This window comes from Vanessa atalanta, chromosome 24, assembly GCF_905147765.1.
Source record: "Vanessa atalanta chromosome 24, ilVanAtal1.2, whole genome shotgun sequence".
NCBI lineage: Eukaryota > Metazoa > Arthropoda > Insecta > Lepidoptera > Nymphalidae > Vanessa > Vanessa atalanta.
Genome location: NC_061894.1, coordinates 3,813,435 through 3,830,562, shown reverse-complemented (window position 1 = coordinate 3,830,562; position 17,128 = coordinate 3,813,435). Strand labels below are relative to the sequence as shown.

The following is a 17,128-nucleotide window of genomic DNA, read 5'->3' as shown; positions in this document are numbered from 1 at the left end:
CAACCGTATTAGATATAAGATTAGAGATAAGGATGCATGTTGCTGGCGACACTAAGCAAATTGACGTTTAAGTCTTGACGGCTTTAATTGACATTAAATTTCTTCCAAGCGAAAAATATATTGTTGCGGTTTTTTTTTATTTTGATAATTATTTACGTTATTGAAAATGTATTAAAATGTAAGCACAATTGACCTTTCGTAAGTGGTACTTGAAATGAAGTATTGGTCCTTTAACTTTGTATACTATAGGTAATCAAACTTGAAGCATAACCGGTCTGTTTGAAAACAAACCATGTCGGACGCATGGGAAGAGATTCAAGCCGTCAAAAGCAAGAGAAATAGTCTGAGAGAGAAATTGGAAAAGAGGAAGAAAGAAAGACAAAATATACTAGGCGCTACTTTACCTAGCGATAAAAATGACGGTTCACAAGTTGCAACCAGCAGCTCAAAAGATAGGGCCACTGGAAGCCCGGCACCTAGTAAAATTGAAAGTAATTGTTTTTATATTGATTTTAGGTACAATCACGTCAGTTGTTGAATACTTTAAATTAAAAATATATTTGATGTTATTCATATAAAATAACTTATCTTAATGTAAATCTTTAAACAAACTAACACTCAACTCATGGTACATAATTTTGTGATATACAGTTACTAAATTCTTATTTTTGACAAAAATATACATAATATATAGCTTATTAGAGAATATATCCAGTTTACCAATACTATTCTAATATGCAATAATAATGTATATGCATTTTATATATGGATAAAATATTTGTTAAAATGTTTAATTTTTACATATTAATAAAATGTTTAATTGTTTCACAGCTCCATCTCAAGCGGAAAAACCGAAGCCCCTAGTGCCGTCAGCTTCATTGGAAGTGCGCTTGTTACAAGTTCTGTGCGACATGCAGCTACAATTACCTGCAACTGCAAGTGCCCTTTTACCGGGACTTGGGGATGTTGATACTGGTATTGTGGCTAGTTTGTTGCAGAAATTTGCAACACAAAAACTTATTACGTGAGTTTTACATTGATGAGAATCATTAATAAAATGAAAATGCTGGTTATTATTTTTCAATACTTTTGTATTCAGATAACAAAGATACTTTGTTCATAAATTATTTAGGCACTTACATAATATTCTAGATCTATATAAGGTGTATAAGGTTTGTTTAAGCTAAGCCTAATTTTATTACTATGAATGTCTCTGATAAGGAAAACCATTTAAAAAAAATCAAATCTTAAAACAAATGCATACTCAGGGCCGGATCTACCATATGGCTTTTTGGGCTACAGCCCAGGGCCTCGTGGATTCAAGGGGGGCCCAGTTGTGCTTATGTGTGAAACTCTATATTTTATATTTTATTTAGAATAAAGGAAAGAACTGAGAGCACAACTGACGCTAGTATTGAAGTAGTGAGCGCTGAATCTGTGAGATTGGCTGCAGTATTGGCCGCTCTAATGGAAGAACAATCTTCCACAACTAAGAGAAAAGGTACAAAACTTAGTATAAAAATATTTTATTGTAAACCAACATAAAAATAAAACAATGTTACAAACCTTCTCCTCAAAGGGAGAGGAGGCCTTTAGCCAGGCAGTGGGAAAAATTTACAGGCTGCTAATAATAATAATATATTACAAAATATGCTATCTTCAAATAGACTTTGTTTTTATTGCTAAATAGTAATTTTAACCAGACTAGACGAGAATAATATTTTATTATCTGTGGTTTTTAATTTTTAACAGACAAGGTTTTTTTTTCAGGCGACAGCACTACAGAAGAAGGTCCAAATCCAAAGGTTTCAAAATCAACAACTGATGAGAAAAAAGCAGGAAAAAATGATACAGATATAATGGTGTATATTTTTACTTTTAAATTATTTTAAAACTTAAACTGTCTTTACTTTATTAATGCATATTCTTCTCTCTCCATTCAGTCTCTGCTGGCAATGCCGTCGAGTCGAGAGAAAGCCGTCAAAAGAGTGGGTGAAGAAATTATGGACCTGCTCAGCAAGCCCACGGCTAAGGAAAAATCTCTAGCTGACAAGTTCAAAAGTCAGGGAGGTAAGAAATTACAACTCAGTTTTTAATCGTTTTCAACATCAACGCGTTTAATTATGGGCTACGAAAAGATTGAACTGTGTGTGTGTGCCCCCCCAGGCGCGCAGGTGATGGAGTTCTGCCCGCACGGCACGCGCGGCGAGTGCGGCGAGGTCGGCTGCCGCAAGCTGCACTTCAAGAAGATCATCCAGAGCCACACGGACGAGACGCTCGGCGACTGCTCCTTCCTCAACACGTGCTTCCACATGGACAGCTGCAAGTGAGGACCCATACCATAACATCTGACTGACCTGCCAGCTGCACAGGACGTATTAGATAGCACTCACACTGCACTCTGGACTACATATAATAGTGCACGCCTACTGCAGCCTGCACTAAATAAAATCAGCTGCTTTATTCAGTATTAGGTTTGTTGAAAGCAAAAATGCACGCCTTATTACAAAAAGGCCGGATAGCTTGCCTCAATACTGATTATATTGTTTCACGTCACGAAAAGAACGTTGAGTATCTAAAAAAGTGATAAACAAACACACACACCAGCATGTAAATAACTAATAATGCAATTTTTATAGATATGTTCATTATGAAGTGGACAATGCGGACCCAAACGTGAATGCAAGCAAAGCGGCTACGGAACCCGCTGCTAAGGCTAGTCACAATGGTAGGTTCAAATAATAAAATGTTATTCGATGTACATATACATAAACTATTATTTAAATTAAATATTTAAAAAAAAACAATCCGATACAACATTTACTAATAATCAATTACAAATCCACACACGCACACACATGACACAAACATATGTAATTGAGATCCCAGAATGGAATGGAATATTTGTGTTAAAGGTCATTATAAAACTTATAACTTGGAAAGTATAGTTTTGTTATTATTGTGAAACATATGAACTCCTAAAACCTCTCAGCCCGCTGAATCTCTTTTGCTGGTTCTTCTCATATCTGAGGTTCGAACCATTACTAGATTATTTTAAAATCATTACTTATTACAATAAAGATTTAATTTTAACTCAATATAAATTGGAGTAAATATATATGGCCGAATTACAAGATAACACAATCTTGTGTGCAGTTTTTAAATACTTACTTTAACATGTATACAGAGGATTTTTTGATAAGCTTTCTTTTTATGTCATATGTATATTTATAAATCATAGTTTTTTTTTTTATATTTCAGGTACAAACGTGGTACCAAAGCCCGACGGAGTACTGACTCTTACCCCTCCGCAGTGGATACAATGTGATCTCCGATATCTCGACATGACTTTTTTAGGTAAGACATATATATATATATATAAAGTATGTATTACACGACGGCACATGTGATTAAATTGGCATAAAATTAATTAATTTCAGTGGCTTGTGTGCGTGACAGCTACGCTTTACACTCGTCAAACGTCATAATACTCTACACACACACTGATGCGTATATTAAGAGGTCAACAGTCTATCTAGACATAAATAATCAAAACCAGTAACAATAACCCTAACTTTTGATAATCCGAATAGAAACAATGAACATATTCCTTTTTGCGTAATATTGTTTGTAACAATATTTGAAGGGGCTTTAGTGTTGTCATTAAAAAAAAAGAAATAAGTATAGAAAAGAATCGAAAAATGAGAATTCTTAAAATATTTCAATAATACCTAATTTTAATTTGCTTTTCTTCAATGGACAATTTCCATTGAAGAAATTGCCCCGCTGTATTACTTTAATAGTAACTTAAATGTTGTACTTAGTACCTTAAAAAACGGTTTAAATTTCTTGGGTGTCACAGCATACTCAACCAACGCCCTAAGGAGGATAATAAACTAGTAACATTCAGCAGTCGGACACAAACCTACTTATTTATCATGCAACACTATTCCGTACACCTGCTCACATCAATTTTGATGTTCCGATAACAGCTTGGTCGTTCAAAACGCCATTTCGAATGAGTCCTTAGGTTATTTAAGATCTCGGCCAATTATTTCATTTACTTGTTTATTGCACTGCTGACATTTTAAGCCGTGCTATACGTCGGAACATTTAATTTTATGTATATTATGTATGTATGTGTAAGTGTATACTGTATCTTTTTCCCCAGGTAAATTCGCAGTGATCATGGCGGATCCGCCGTGGGACATCCATATGGAATTGCCATATGGTACGATGTCTGATGATGAGATGAGGTGCTTAGGAGTGCCACAATTACAGGACAGCGGCTTAATATTCCTTTGGGTTACGGGCAGGTATGATTTGAACGGCTACTTGTAGTACTTTTTGCAAATTATTTTTCAAAAGTTTACTTCACGATCCTTCACTCGATTACATTTAATGATATAGTTAAAGTACTTGATATGTTAAATAAACGTCAAGTCGTTCCTTCAATGTAGCAGGTCAACAAAAAATAACAAAATAGTTTTTTGATATTATCAGTAGAATTTCTAAGGCATTTTTTTTTTATAAATTCCACAAAACATTGGATTAACACTACTATATTCTTTACCGGCAAAACTCAAAACGTAAACGAAGGTAAGCGAGTAAAAATGGAAGTTTTATTTTGTAGTGAAATATTCTGGTTAGTAAACAAAAGAATCTCACAGGGCGATGGAACTGGGTCGAGAGTGCCTTAAGTTGTGGGGCTACGAGCGAGTGGACGAGCTCATCTGGGTGAAAACGAATCAACTGCAGCGCATCATACGCACCGGACGGACCGGTCATTGGCTGAACCACGGCAAGGAACATTGTCTGGTTGGTCACTTGAATATGTTTAGTCAAAAAAAGCTCAAATTTGATACTTATGATTAGTGTATTACATCATATATTCCATTGACTTAGTCCAAGTTGAATTTATTTTGGTCCAGATTGTATGTTGGAATGATAGCGATCTTATTTACACATAAATTTCAGGTCGGTATGAAAGGTAACCCAGATAATTTGAACCGAGGCCTAGACTGTGACGTCATCGTCGCGGAAGTGCGCGCCACGTCACACAAGCCGGACGAGATTTATGGCATTATAGGTAACTGTGGTTGAGAATTGATTTTGATTGAGTCTACTCATCTAGTATTATATTTTTTCTAGAGTGGTAGAAACCGTCACGTGAGGAAAAAGCGTTATCCGCCATCCCTCTCCTCCTCAAGGCAACCGTTGTGTCTCTTTCTCTTCTTCTCTTTATTATATACGGCTATATGACATAATACAAACTTATTTTTGTTATTGTTTACTAATTTATTTCTATGTGTATGTTTAATACATAATATATAGTCTAACTTCAGTCCAGCAACAATTCTCGGTCTTTTTTTATTATTATTTTTCTGTGTTTAATTTTTGTTTTTTTTTTTTTTCAGAGAGGTTGAGTCCAGGCACGCGAAAAATAGAGCTGTTCGGGCGACCACATAACGTACAACCAAATTGGTAAATATGTTTTATATTACAATACATTACAATTACAATTTAGTTTGATCATAATTTTTATCTTAATTGTAAATAAAACGAAGCATTCATTACTAATCGTTCATAAAAAATATCAACATCAATGTTCTGAGCTCACGGCTATTGTCGATGACGGTTGTAATCTAGTTTATAGGTCTATCATATATATTGTATTCTAGTACATATAATCTAAAATTGAGGATTAATATCCACGTAAAAAAAAAACTCATAAAATTTACACGTCTTGGATATTCAAGGTCCCAAAATCGGTTGTAAATATATCGCTTCCTATGCCTTAATTACATTATATAAGGTTTATACAAATTTATAAAGTACTAGTTATCGCTCGCGGCTTCGATCGGGTTTTAAAGGAAAGGGTTATAAAAAAGTTCATCAATGTCGGTTCACTGGTTTAGCCGTGAAAGACCAACAGACAGGAGTTGAAATAAAACTAGTTTTTAACGGATTTAATCGCGTATATTAATTATTTTAACATCCCGACGTTTCGAGCACTTTGCAGTGTTCGTGGTCACGGGCAGACTATTAAATCCGTTAAAAACTAGTTTTATTTCAATGTGTAATAATCGCGAAAATCTAAGACAACATTATGTGAACCAGACAGGAGTTGCTTTCGCACTTATAATATTAGTTTAGATTACTACGAATTTAAAAGGTGTGAATTTTCAAAGACATTCGACAATCTTTTACTCATGAAATTTGAAGGCAAAACAAGAATTTCCATATTTCAAACAATCAATTGACAAAATTTTCAAATCGGTGATAAATTAAAAAAAAAATACGTTAACATCTGTCTTTTACTTCTGAACAGAAGCTTAATCACAAAATTCCATAATTCTTTCAAAAATGACGACCTTCCATATAATTTTTCATCCTAAGTGTAAGTAGAAATTTAATCGCGAGCCGAAACATCGAATATGACTTGGCTTTTTTAATTTTCAGGATAACCCTAGGAAACCAAGTAGACGGAGTGAGACTCGTAGATCCAGAACTGATAGCGGCTTTCAAGAAGAGATATCCCGATGGCAACTGCATGGCACCACCCACTCCCGACCCTGGACTATCATAGACATTGAAGGACATTTTAAAATGTGAAAAAGTGCAAGAGTGCTAAATAATCGTTCTCCTCATTGCCTTTGTGGAAGTGCACAGAATTATCAAAGAGTTGAAATTATATTATTGTTATTTAAATAACAAATAATTTTAAGCACATATTGTGTTAAGTGTAAGTTTTTAAACTTGTAAATAAATATATTTTTGAAATTATAATATTTTTATTTCGATTAAAAAAATATAAATATGACAAATCAAAAATAAAAATATTTGTATAAAATATTAAACTTTATAAGTACACGTAATTTAACAATACGACAAAAGTTAAATAGTTATTCAATACATCAAAAAAATTAGTAAAACGCTGGCTGGGGAGACCTCCTGCCTTTGGGTGAACTCGGACGAGGATTGGTGGGAAAAGCTCTTGGCATATTACCTAAATTCTTGTCTCTGGAAATAAAATATTTATAATTAATTATAAAAAAGTGCATTAAATGGACAATACTACCGTCAGGAATCGGGACACAATAAACTTATTTATAGAAAATTAATTCTTAGAATTTTCACTAATTTAAAAGTATAATTTGAAATGTCTTTATTGTCTATGGGCATTGATAGATGGAATGAATAAGCATCAAACATTTATTATAAGACAAATTAAATTTAAATAACCACATAGTGTGACCATAGAGTTAATCGTGTTATACTTGTTCGATTTTTTTTTTCTCTAGAAATTCCACGAATAAAAGTCGATCCTCGAATAGCAAGTTAAACTATTGGTCATATATCCGATCTCAAATAGTATTGGATTGCTATATGGGGTTATGAGGGCGAGGTAATATAAAGTACGCCTGTCACACATCTGCGTAGTAACCTTGTCCCAATGTTGGGATATTATTTTGCAATCTATTTTACCTATGTATAGGTAACTGACAGATAAAATATACATTACAAGTAAGTCATAGACAATAATGAGAATTTTATAAATTTAATATTGTATTGAATAGTATTAAAAAGCAAGTTGCAAGATGACATAGAAGTTAATAAACGCACCTAAGCTCTTGATTAACACCTGGCTTCGTTCCAATATTATTCGTCTTAGAGTTTACGTAACGACACAACTTCTCCTTTGGTGGAGGGCTGAAATCATACTAATCTTAAAATGAAGTTCATTTCGTTTGTTTTTCTTCCAGACTAGAAGTACTATTCGATTTAAGAGGGAAGTTTCAAATTATTTCAAGATATAGTTTAACAGTTGGAAAGAAAATTATCGACAAACAGATCTTATGAATGTAATCTGTAGTTTTTATTTGTTTTCTGTAATTTAAAAAACTTCGGTTATACAAGGTTTAGATATAGGTATATATATAAAAAGACAATTAAAACGAACGGTAAAAATTCAAGAGATGTATGTAAAAAGTATTGTATTCTATTAAATACTTTACTAAAATTTACATATGTACAAAAATCTTTTGTGTCTATGAAGGGAAACTCCTAAACGGTTTGACTGAGTTCGATAATTTATTTTGTATATATGAATATGTACCTGAATTGTTTAGATTAGACTACCAAATTACAAGGTAGTTCGTATATTATTAAAAAACAAAAACAAGCTTGTAACCTATAAAGATAGATAATGTAATTGTACATTACTAACACTCTTACATTTCTATAACAAATAAGAATTAAAAAATACCTTTTCATATCATTCAATTTAGTTCCCTGTCTTTCTATCATTAAACTTTCCCTCAGTCTTCTTTGAAACTAAAATAGGAAATACAGTATAGACAAACTATAATATAAGTATATAATTATTATTATGGATACAAACGTGTAGCTAAAACCATAAAGGCAATTATTCATATAATATATTAAATTCATACAGGCTTAAACGTCTAAATGGAAAATGTTGCTTTTCTCTATGGTCTACACCAGCATTCCGCGAAAATTATTTATATTTTATATCTCAAACTTCAAGATGTCGTACATATGACGCGTATAATATTAGAGTCAAATTTTAGAAAATTATGTTCTTGCCCTTGTAATAAATTTATCGACGTCACACTGTAAATCTACATACTTTGAAAAAAAAAAAACGAAAATAGTCCCCCCTATTTAATAATAATAGAAGATCAATAATAAAATATTTTTTTGTAAAACGTGCATTACCTTAATGCTGTTCAACATGTCACCCTGAGTAGCGAGTGGCCTCTCGTCCGAGCGGACGGAGGGCGCTTTACGGCCAGCGGGAGCATCGCGCTGAGCTCCCAACGAAGCCGCGCCGATAGATGCATCTCGAGGAACTGACACTATTAAAATTATTAGCCTTTACAACTTTCCTATGATTAAAAAGGTGGATCACCTATACATATAATAAAATTGGAGTGTCTGTTTGTAATCTTAAAATAACCGCTTTTTACAATTACTTTTTAAATAACAACCAAATTTTTTTTTTCATCTGTCTGTTTGGTCCGTCTAATCTCTGGAACGGCTGGACCGATTACGACGGGATTTACACTGGCTGGTAGCTGATGTAATAAGGAGTAACTTAGGCTAAAACAATAACTTATTGCTAAATTCAAACTCTTCAAAATTCAAGTTCTTGGGCGATTCGTGCCGCACATGTAAAGCTAGCTATTCATTGTTCCACTATCACAAAAGTTCGCGTCTTGTAATTCGTGGACCTTCGAACAACACAAGAACTTACAAAGTACGTCTAATGAGCCGAAATAGGTTAACACAATTTTAAAAACGTGACTGGCAAAGGATCATTAAACTATTTTTTGAGTTTATTAGGTAATCATATTATTTACTTATGTATTATCCCTATCTCATGCACATATTATGGCATAATTAACGACTACTAAAATGAAATCAATCGTAAATACACATTTTTGGTGGTTTGGTATACACAAAAAGAAGTTTTTAAGTAATTTCTAAGAATAGATGAGTGCATGGGATGTATGTTTTTATTTTACACAGATTATTAAAAGATATCATCATCATTACATAGTATAAAACGATCTCGCTTACCGCTGTCTGTCCCTGTGTATGCTTAGATCTTTAAAATTACACAACATATTTTGGTGCGGTTTTTTTTAATAGATAGATTGATTCAAGAGGAAGGTTTATATGTATAATACATGCACAATAGAGTTGAGAAACACTGATAGTTTTAGAGGTTTCTGAAGTGGTGTCGTAAATAAACACATTTTTTGCGCTTACATTGCAAACGCTGGCTGAACCCTACGAGATAGATCAAAAATGTATGTACATACTATAGTATTGTACACCTTAAAAAAGTCTTCAAACAAGTCCGCGATGATATATGTCTGTCGTTTAGGGACCACAACAAACCATTTTTTAACCTTTACTTTTTACGAGAAATAATGGCTTATTTTCAAAGCGATTTTAAGCAATACAGCATTAATCCTTATCCAATTAAGTACCTAAAATACATTGTGAATTTAATACAGATCAATATCGCCCTTTACAGCATGTAATATAAATGAATATTTTCGAAGATATTACAGATTTAAAGAACAGGGACTTAGCAGTTTGTATTGTCTAATGACTGAGAAACTGTGAAGGTTCTAAGACATTCTGTAGTATATTTAGTATCAACAATACACCCGTGGGAAGACGGGGCGGGTCACTAGTTAAGAAATAAAATTAATGTACTAACAAAACAACTTTATTTATTACTACAACTAAATCACATTATTCATATACATATTGGTAAGCACTGCTCGTCCCAATTTAAGACAATCCTTTGAAGAATCCAATTTCTAGATCAAATTCCTTCCCCAGCCATTATTAAATAAATATTATCATAGGGGCTCCTATAATACATTGAAATCAATTGTAAAGAATAATATAGATACTAGAAATGGATAATTATTTGAAAATTTTTCTTTTAAAAGAAAGAAAAAAGCATAATATTTACATAAAAACAATGTTTTTATACAAATTGCCCAAGTAAAAATCATAAATTTAAAAATACAATTATTTTAATGGTCTCTAGTATTTTTTATCATATTTATCTTACAAATAACAACAACTGAGGTAATTCATAATAAACTAACTACGACTGAATTAATTTGATATATTTTTAATCTGTTCCGGTTTCTCTTCCTCTGTACTACTTTTACCTTCAATTTTTTTTACATCTGATTTGTATAGCTGTTTCTTCAATTCTGATGGACCAGCAAATACAGCAGGGGCTTGCTTCGTTTCCGGCAAATAAACATCATATGTTCTAAAATACTTTAAAATATTTTCTACATCTTCCTCTTTCATTTTATATTCGTGAGCTATTTTCGCCGCTGTGACCTCTTCAGGATTCACTTGGTGAGATGATATATAATCTATGGCATGTCTTAATGTTGTTTTGCCATATGGAATCTTCGCAGGTTCCATCAAACCAAAGTCGAAATCCGGTACGAGACCGCGGTTTTGGGGTAGCGGTCGCTCCGAGCCTTTCTGTTGCTTCTCTTTGGTGACATCGTCTTCTGGTTTACCGTATGACGTTACATAAACATCTTTGAGCCGAGCATCTAGTTCGGTATCTTTTTTATCGAGTTTCGAATCGAGCTCCGGATCGATTTCATGCACCCTTTTTAACTCTTCAGCCGTCGAAGGATATCGGGGCGCTACTTCCGGCTTTTCTTTAGATATAACCTGGTGAGCCCGGTTTTCTATATTGAAAGATTTAATAGGACGCAAAGCCTTCGATACTAAAGCACCCATCTCAGGTGGCGTTAGTAGTATTATTGAGATATTATGTATTTTTACTCAGAAAACATCGTTCTAAGAAAGATTGCGCTAATAAAAACATATTTTACATCACTCGAGGTTATTATTGCGAATTTGACTTTTGAAATAATTTTCAGCCTTATGACATGTGTCAGTCTTAAATGACATATTATAAACAGTTTTTTAAATAATTGCCAGACAAAAATTTAAAAATAAAATTGTTAAAGTAATAGTATGCTTGAATAACGCACATTTAATTAACTTATTTATATAATAATTAATTGTATTTATCAATGTAGCTTAATATAGGTAATATACGTCTAAGATATTTTATGTATTAAGATATATTTTTTAAATATATTGTGGTAAAAATATGGCTTTAATTGAATACGTATAGTTTCGTAATAGTTCAGTTACTTACATTTTAGCTTAGACAGTGCCTCCTGTATTGTAAGTTTTGAATTTCGAGCGGAGAAAATTCCTAATTGAGGAGGTGTATTAGTAGCACGGGACTGTTCCATTACTGTTCTTGGTGCTGGGCTTGGACTGCGACCAAGACGACGGCGGTATTGTATTTGATTTGGTGCTTTAGGCACTGTTTTAAATAAAAACTGTTAATTACATTTTGTACATACACTTATGAAGCTAATGATGCTATTAATATTAAATGGTGAAGGAATTAATATTCATACGATAGACCGTTTAATTTTATTTTGGATTATTTATTGCCCGTCATAAGTACCGGAATTAAAAATGCAACGTCTGCAATATTATATTCAAAAAATTACAATATTAGCAATTACTGTTAAATACGACCATTCGTTTTTAAATATCGAGTCAAATAAAAAAAATAACAACTATAATAAAAAAAATACAACTCATAAATGAAAAGACTAAGCCTTTTACAATCACAGGAGGTATAACGACAAAAAAACAACGTTGACATTAATAGATGTTACATCGTTGGTTAATACCATGAGCAATCGGCATGGAATTTTGCAAAAAATTACGGTGAAATTGTTTTAGGAACTGAAAGTAAATTTAAAGTGGACGATATATTTTATGTATTAATTAATCCATATGTACATAAAGACCTTAGAACTGTACCTGAAGTGAAACCTGAGGGTATATTTTTTTGAATGGTTGCAACATTGTTAATTAAACGTTCGGTAAAAACATTTGATCCTCTAAAGTTGTATTGCGGTTTGACCAATATAGAAGGTTTCAAATCTTTCATTTTTGGCTCATTGGCTACTGAACTACGCATTAAAATGTCCTGAAAAAAAAACCAAATAGTTAATTCATGAAGTCATGACATACTATTAAATAAATACAAACTTAATTTTATTTTTTACCCTGGCATCTCTATAAGTTCGTACAATGGGAGGTGGGGATATACGAAGCGTGTTGGGAGAGGCAATCTCAGCATTCTTAACAGTATCCTGAAAATGTAATTGTTGTAGTAATTTATTATTATTCTTTATCACGTGTGTTGTATGTCATTGAGTCTTAATCATACGTTTGATTGCATGCTATATCTTCCTTGTAATTTTGGAGTATTGCATCGAGATGATCTAGTATTACGCGGTTCACCAGCACCAGTTCCAGTCCTCGATCCCGTACGACTACGATCGCTTGAATTTCTAGAATTACACAATAGAATAAAAATTATATAATTTATTATCGTTAATCATTTAAAAGAAAACTGATAACATTCACAGTTACATAGTTTAACTTTTAAAAATACTAATTGAAAAATAAAGCGTGAAAGTAATATTTATCAAATCGTAAGAATGAAAATAATATGTTATATGTTTGTAACAATATTACGTATACATCTTTAAAAAACATTTACGGAGCTATTATTATCACACTAAAACTTCAAGTTTCCGTTATGTATTCATTACTGTACGAGCTGAACTTGCGGTTTTCTCTGCGAGAAATTTAGAAACTACGCCTATAGTACACAAACCTGTACACTGATATATACATTTTTTTTGTAAATAAAAGTAGCCTTTGTCTTCAAGACTCCAACTATTTCCACACCGAATTTCATCTAAATCGGTTAAAGCGTGAAGAGGTACAGACAGTTACTTTTGTATTTATAATATTAGTAGGGTATTTAACATTATGAAGGCATAAACCAAAATCCTTCTCATATATCCAAACGCTCCTGGCTGTTTCTACTCATATACAATTATGTATATAATTAATTTGACGTAAAAAAAAAAAAAGTTCCGCTGAGTTTCTTTTGCCGGTTCTTCTCAGGTCAGGGTGTTTTCTTTTTCCGAACCGGTTATAGTGTTTAACTTGACAATCAATAAGAAAGTGTAATACTTCTATATTGAATAAAGGAATTTGAGTTTGACTTTGAGTTTGGTCAAATATACTCATAAATACTAAAATAATGCCACGCACAATTACTTCGTTTAGGATATATAAACTTCACGTTTATTTAAAAGATTTTTTTCAAGAATATCGAAATCTATGACAGGTTTTATTTTGATTTTATTTAATTGTAAACTGCAAGTAACTTCGCCAAAATGATGAAACCTTGATTTCAATTAAATTTTTAATGTCAAATAGTATATATTAGTTCAGTTAGAATTGGAGTTTGTCGATAACTATTTACTTTAATTTTGTTTACGTTTTTTACTTAGTATGGCTATCAAACCGCTCTCCGCTCTCTAAAATTAGTTCTAATAAATATATTAATTTATTTCTCAGGCACGGTGGGGTGACGACTGGCAGGAGCTGGATGCGAGTTGCCGAAGAAAGACCACAGTGGCGTGCATTTGGAGAGGCCTATGTCCAGCAGTGGACGAATGTGGGCTGGTGCTGATGATGATGATGATGATGAAATTTAGTAAATTACAGTTAAGAATTCTCTTTATTTTTCTGCACGTCTACGGCTGGAGCTCTTCAAAATGAGACAATGAGACTCTTCAAAATTTTTTTATGTGCAACCATCGACAAAAATCGGCTTACACAATTTACATATAAGATTTCTACTTGCACTTATATAATACAAAGTACATACCCTCTTTTTTTATTCTTTTCGATAGTCATCTTCTCGTTGCATTCGATCTGGTTCTTTTCGGTTGTTTTACTAGGAACTGCCTCAATGAAAAATAATATTGTTAGTGGTAAACAATGTACAGTTACATTATAAACGTAATGAACTTGAGTTTACTAACCAGATTCAAGAGAATACAACATTTATTTGAATTGCATCTATTTGGTGTTATTTTTGCACAACGTACTGCCAACCACCAAAGTTTGTCATTGAATCTCTTTTTACACGGCTTACAGCAAAGATATTTTTTCCATATGGATACATTTTCTTCCGAATCACGATCATAACTAGTTGATTGTTCACTTAAAACACTATTTTTTAAAATACAGCCTTTCATCTTTATCATATTTTGTTCAGACTTTTGAACTGTTAAATCACACGACGTAATGAATTTTTCGTCTTCGAAATTTTCATTATCATCTGAATGTAAATGGAAAAAGTGCTAAATGTTTTGACAGCTTTCCGTTATTATATCAATAAAATGGTTTTAAAATAACACTGTTTTCGCGTGATGTTGGCAGTACATTATACATAAATAACACGTTCAAACAATGTTACTTCAAAATCACCATAATATTATGAAAATAACACTGTCTGAACTACAACTGAAAAACAATTTAACTCGGTGATGTACCTTCTCTTATTCTGGAAGCTTGAGGACGTACCGGAGACATTTCCGAGTGGGTCAGTCTTTGCATTGGCGGAGGCGGTGATGGCGATTTGCTCAACACCACTGGCCTATATCTACGAGTTATCTCAGCTATGGAGTAGATGCCAAATTCGTGCACTGGGAACTTATCCACATCCTGATAAGTTCGTCTCCTGCCACAAACTTTATAAATTTGAATTGGCTTAATCTTTTCGATGAAATGTATTATTTGTTTAATGTAATATTACCTGTACAAGTTTCCTTGTTTTATTAACCAAGCTTCCAAATCCTCAAGCCATCTCTAGACATTGTAAAAAATCCTTTTTAATGTGATTTAGAATACGTGCTTTTTAGTTGAATTTTAAACATAGACATTGGATTAGTAATGGATTAAAACAATTACGTTATTGTTTCAATAAGGTGTTAAGCCTGTATACCTGTTGGTGTCCGATAACTGATCCCGGTCTGCATATCCGCATCCACGCGATAGCTTCATGAGCTGTCATATGATAGTGTTTGATCAAATAACATCCTATAAGTGAACCAGTGCGACCTAGACCTGCCTGAATCAAAGCTTTATTCAAATTAATAAGTTAAAATTTTGTTCTAATAAATATTTTTATAATTATTTTTCATCAGCTCAAGAATCAAAAGTACGTATTTCAAGATTTGATCCAACTACGATAAGTAACGAATCTTTTAAAATGATGACAAAGTATTTTCTAGCCACGTGTGTTTTTATTAAATTCATAACCTTGCAATGTACAGCAATGGCGCCCTCAATTTCTTCACTTAGTTGTAAAAATTTAAATAATATATGTTGCGGTGGACACGATCCGTCAGGAAAAAATAAATTGCAGTGCTCTATACCAGCGTCGGTAAAACTATTAATAAACAGGAATTAAATAAGTTATTAAGAATATTTCGATTTTCATTTTCGCAAATACCTATGTATTTATACGGTCACTCACACTTTAGCGTCGTAAAGTTTCTTGTTTAATCTTACAACAATTTTAACATTGCTTTCAAGGAAATAACTAATGTAAATTTCAGGTGGATGATAAAAATATCCACTGTATTCCACGGGTCCAATAAATGCTAAAAACTTTCCTAAAATAAAAATAAAATAATGCACAATACTTACATGTATGCGTAATAAATAAATTTTAGTAAACATTTTAATTACCAGGAACTATCCAGTTAAGATCACCGCCATGAACTCTATCCCATTTTTCATATTCATCATAATTAAAGTCTTGGAAGTTAAAAAATCTTAAGTCACGTGCTTTAGCTAAGCCTTGCAGACAATCCATTAACGTGATTGTAAATAAGGATTCACCTTGCGATGCATCTTGAAACGGTCTTAAAATTTTAAAGGTTTGCTCTTTAATTATAGTTTGAAAAGGATTATTATTTAATGTTTTTTTTTAAATCACCTGTACGTTTGTCCGTGAACCAATAATGGTTTTATAGCATCTTTCGGCTGTAAGCCTAAATTTAACACCCCGTAACATCCTAAAAGAAACGCAGCATTGGCCTTCTTCTTGGGATCCACGGACGTATAATGCACAATACATTGTTTATTTAAATATAATTTTAACTTTTCATCTAGAGCTTTACAGTACTTATATACACATCCTAAGTTTAAAGGTCCAAAATCCCCATAATAGTTTTCGTATACCAATTCATTATCAATTGAAAAAAAATGTGTATCACTCGTGTTTTTAAGGAATTTTCCTTGTCTTACTGTAGCAAAATATAAAACGTTTTCTATATATTCAGTTACAAATAAAATATCCGAATTCCGTGTCATGTTCCGCAGAGTGAAAATATTTTTCACATAATGAAATAAAATTTTGAATTGGCCTTATCCATTTCATTCAAACAATTATGACAACTAGATACACGTAATAAAAAATTAAATAAATATAATATTAAGCGTATAATTAAAATGACGCTGTCGGTTTTAGTTTTTAATTTTAATAAATATCTGAGTCATTATGTATTGCCAGTATCGTGTACTACTTTTTGTGGCAACATCTAATATATTATCATAAGTCAATGTAAGACAGAAA

The 17,128-nt window shown here is 32.5% G+C and overlaps 3 protein-coding genes across 3 annotated transcripts; 1 reads left to right on the top strand and 2 right to left on the bottom strand.

Annotated features, from left to right (window-relative positions):
• Positions 1–156: 156 nt before the first annotated feature.
• On the top strand, positions 157–6,744 carry LOC125073387 (N6-adenosine-methyltransferase subunit METTL3). The gene is made up of 14 exons (XM_047684200.1): positions 157–178; positions 250–491; positions 832–1,024; positions 1,377–1,501; positions 1,771–1,862; positions 1,944–2,070; positions 2,167–2,326; positions 2,640–2,728; positions 3,262–3,357; positions 4,172–4,316; positions 4,671–4,818; positions 4,978–5,089; positions 5,418–5,484; positions 6,463–6,744. The coding sequence occupies exons 2-14, from the start codon at positions 293–295 to the stop codon at positions 6,587–6,589; spliced, it is 1,680 nt and encodes a 559-aa protein (XP_047540156.1). The 5' UTR covers positions 157–178; positions 250–292; the 3' UTR covers positions 6,590–6,744.
• Positions 6,745–6,890: 146 nt separating this feature from the next.
• LOC125073565 (dual specificity protein phosphatase CDC14A-like) lies at positions 6,891–16,907 on the bottom strand. The gene is made up of 16 exons (XM_047684428.1): positions 16,490–16,907; positions 16,240–16,415; positions 16,025–16,163; positions 15,808–15,937; positions 15,491–15,616; positions 15,302–15,354; positions 15,039–15,226; positions 14,369–14,444; positions 12,848–12,971; positions 12,684–12,770; positions 12,436–12,604; positions 11,750–11,923; positions 8,743–8,882; positions 8,270–8,337; positions 7,627–7,713; positions 6,891–7,023 (listed from the first exon to the last, which is right to left on the bottom strand). The coding sequence occupies exons 1-16, from the start codon at positions 16,864–16,866 to the stop codon at positions 6,927–6,929; spliced, it is 2,211 nt and encodes a 736-aa protein (XP_047540384.1). The 5' UTR covers positions 16,867–16,907; the 3' UTR covers positions 6,891–6,926.
• LOC125073566 (protein NDUFAF4 homolog) lies at positions 10,258–11,470 on the bottom strand. Its single transcript, XM_047684429.1, has one exon. The coding sequence runs from the start codon at positions 11,320–11,322 to the stop codon at positions 10,669–10,671; it is 654 nt and encodes a 217-aa protein (XP_047540385.1). The 5' UTR covers positions 11,323–11,470; the 3' UTR covers positions 10,258–10,668.
• Positions 16,908–17,128: the final 221 nt, after the last annotated feature.

Excerpts from the sequence above, each read along its gene's own strand:
- LOC125073387 (XM_047684200.1), top strand. The coding sequence starts at position 293 with ATGTCGGACGCATGGGAAGAGATTCAAGCCGTCAAAAGCAAGAGAAAT. Across the intron at positions 1,863-1,943 it reads AAAATGATACAGATATAATG|TCTCTGCTGGCAATGCCGTC; the intron begins GTGTATATTTTT and ends CTCTCCATTCAG. Across the intron at positions 4,819-4,977 it reads ACGGCAAGGAACATTGTCTG|GTCGGTATGAAAGGTAACCC; the intron begins GTTGGTCACTTG and ends CATAAATTTCAG.
- LOC125073566 (XM_047684429.1), bottom strand. The coding sequence starts at position 11,322 with ATGGGTGCTTTAGTATCGAAGGCTTTGCGTCCTATTAAATCTTTCAAT.
- LOC125073565 (XM_047684428.1), bottom strand. The coding sequence starts at position 16,866 with ATGACACGGAATTCGGATATTTTATTTGTAACTGAATATATAGAAAAC. Across the intron at positions 14,445-15,038 it reads AGCTTCCAGAATAAGAGAAG|TTCCTAGTAAAACAACCGAA; the intron begins GTACATCACCGA and ends TCATTGAGGCAG. Across the intron at positions 12,771-12,847 it reads GATATAGCATGCAATCAAAC|GATACTGTTAAGAATGCTGA; the intron begins GTATGATTAAGA and ends TTACATTTTCAG.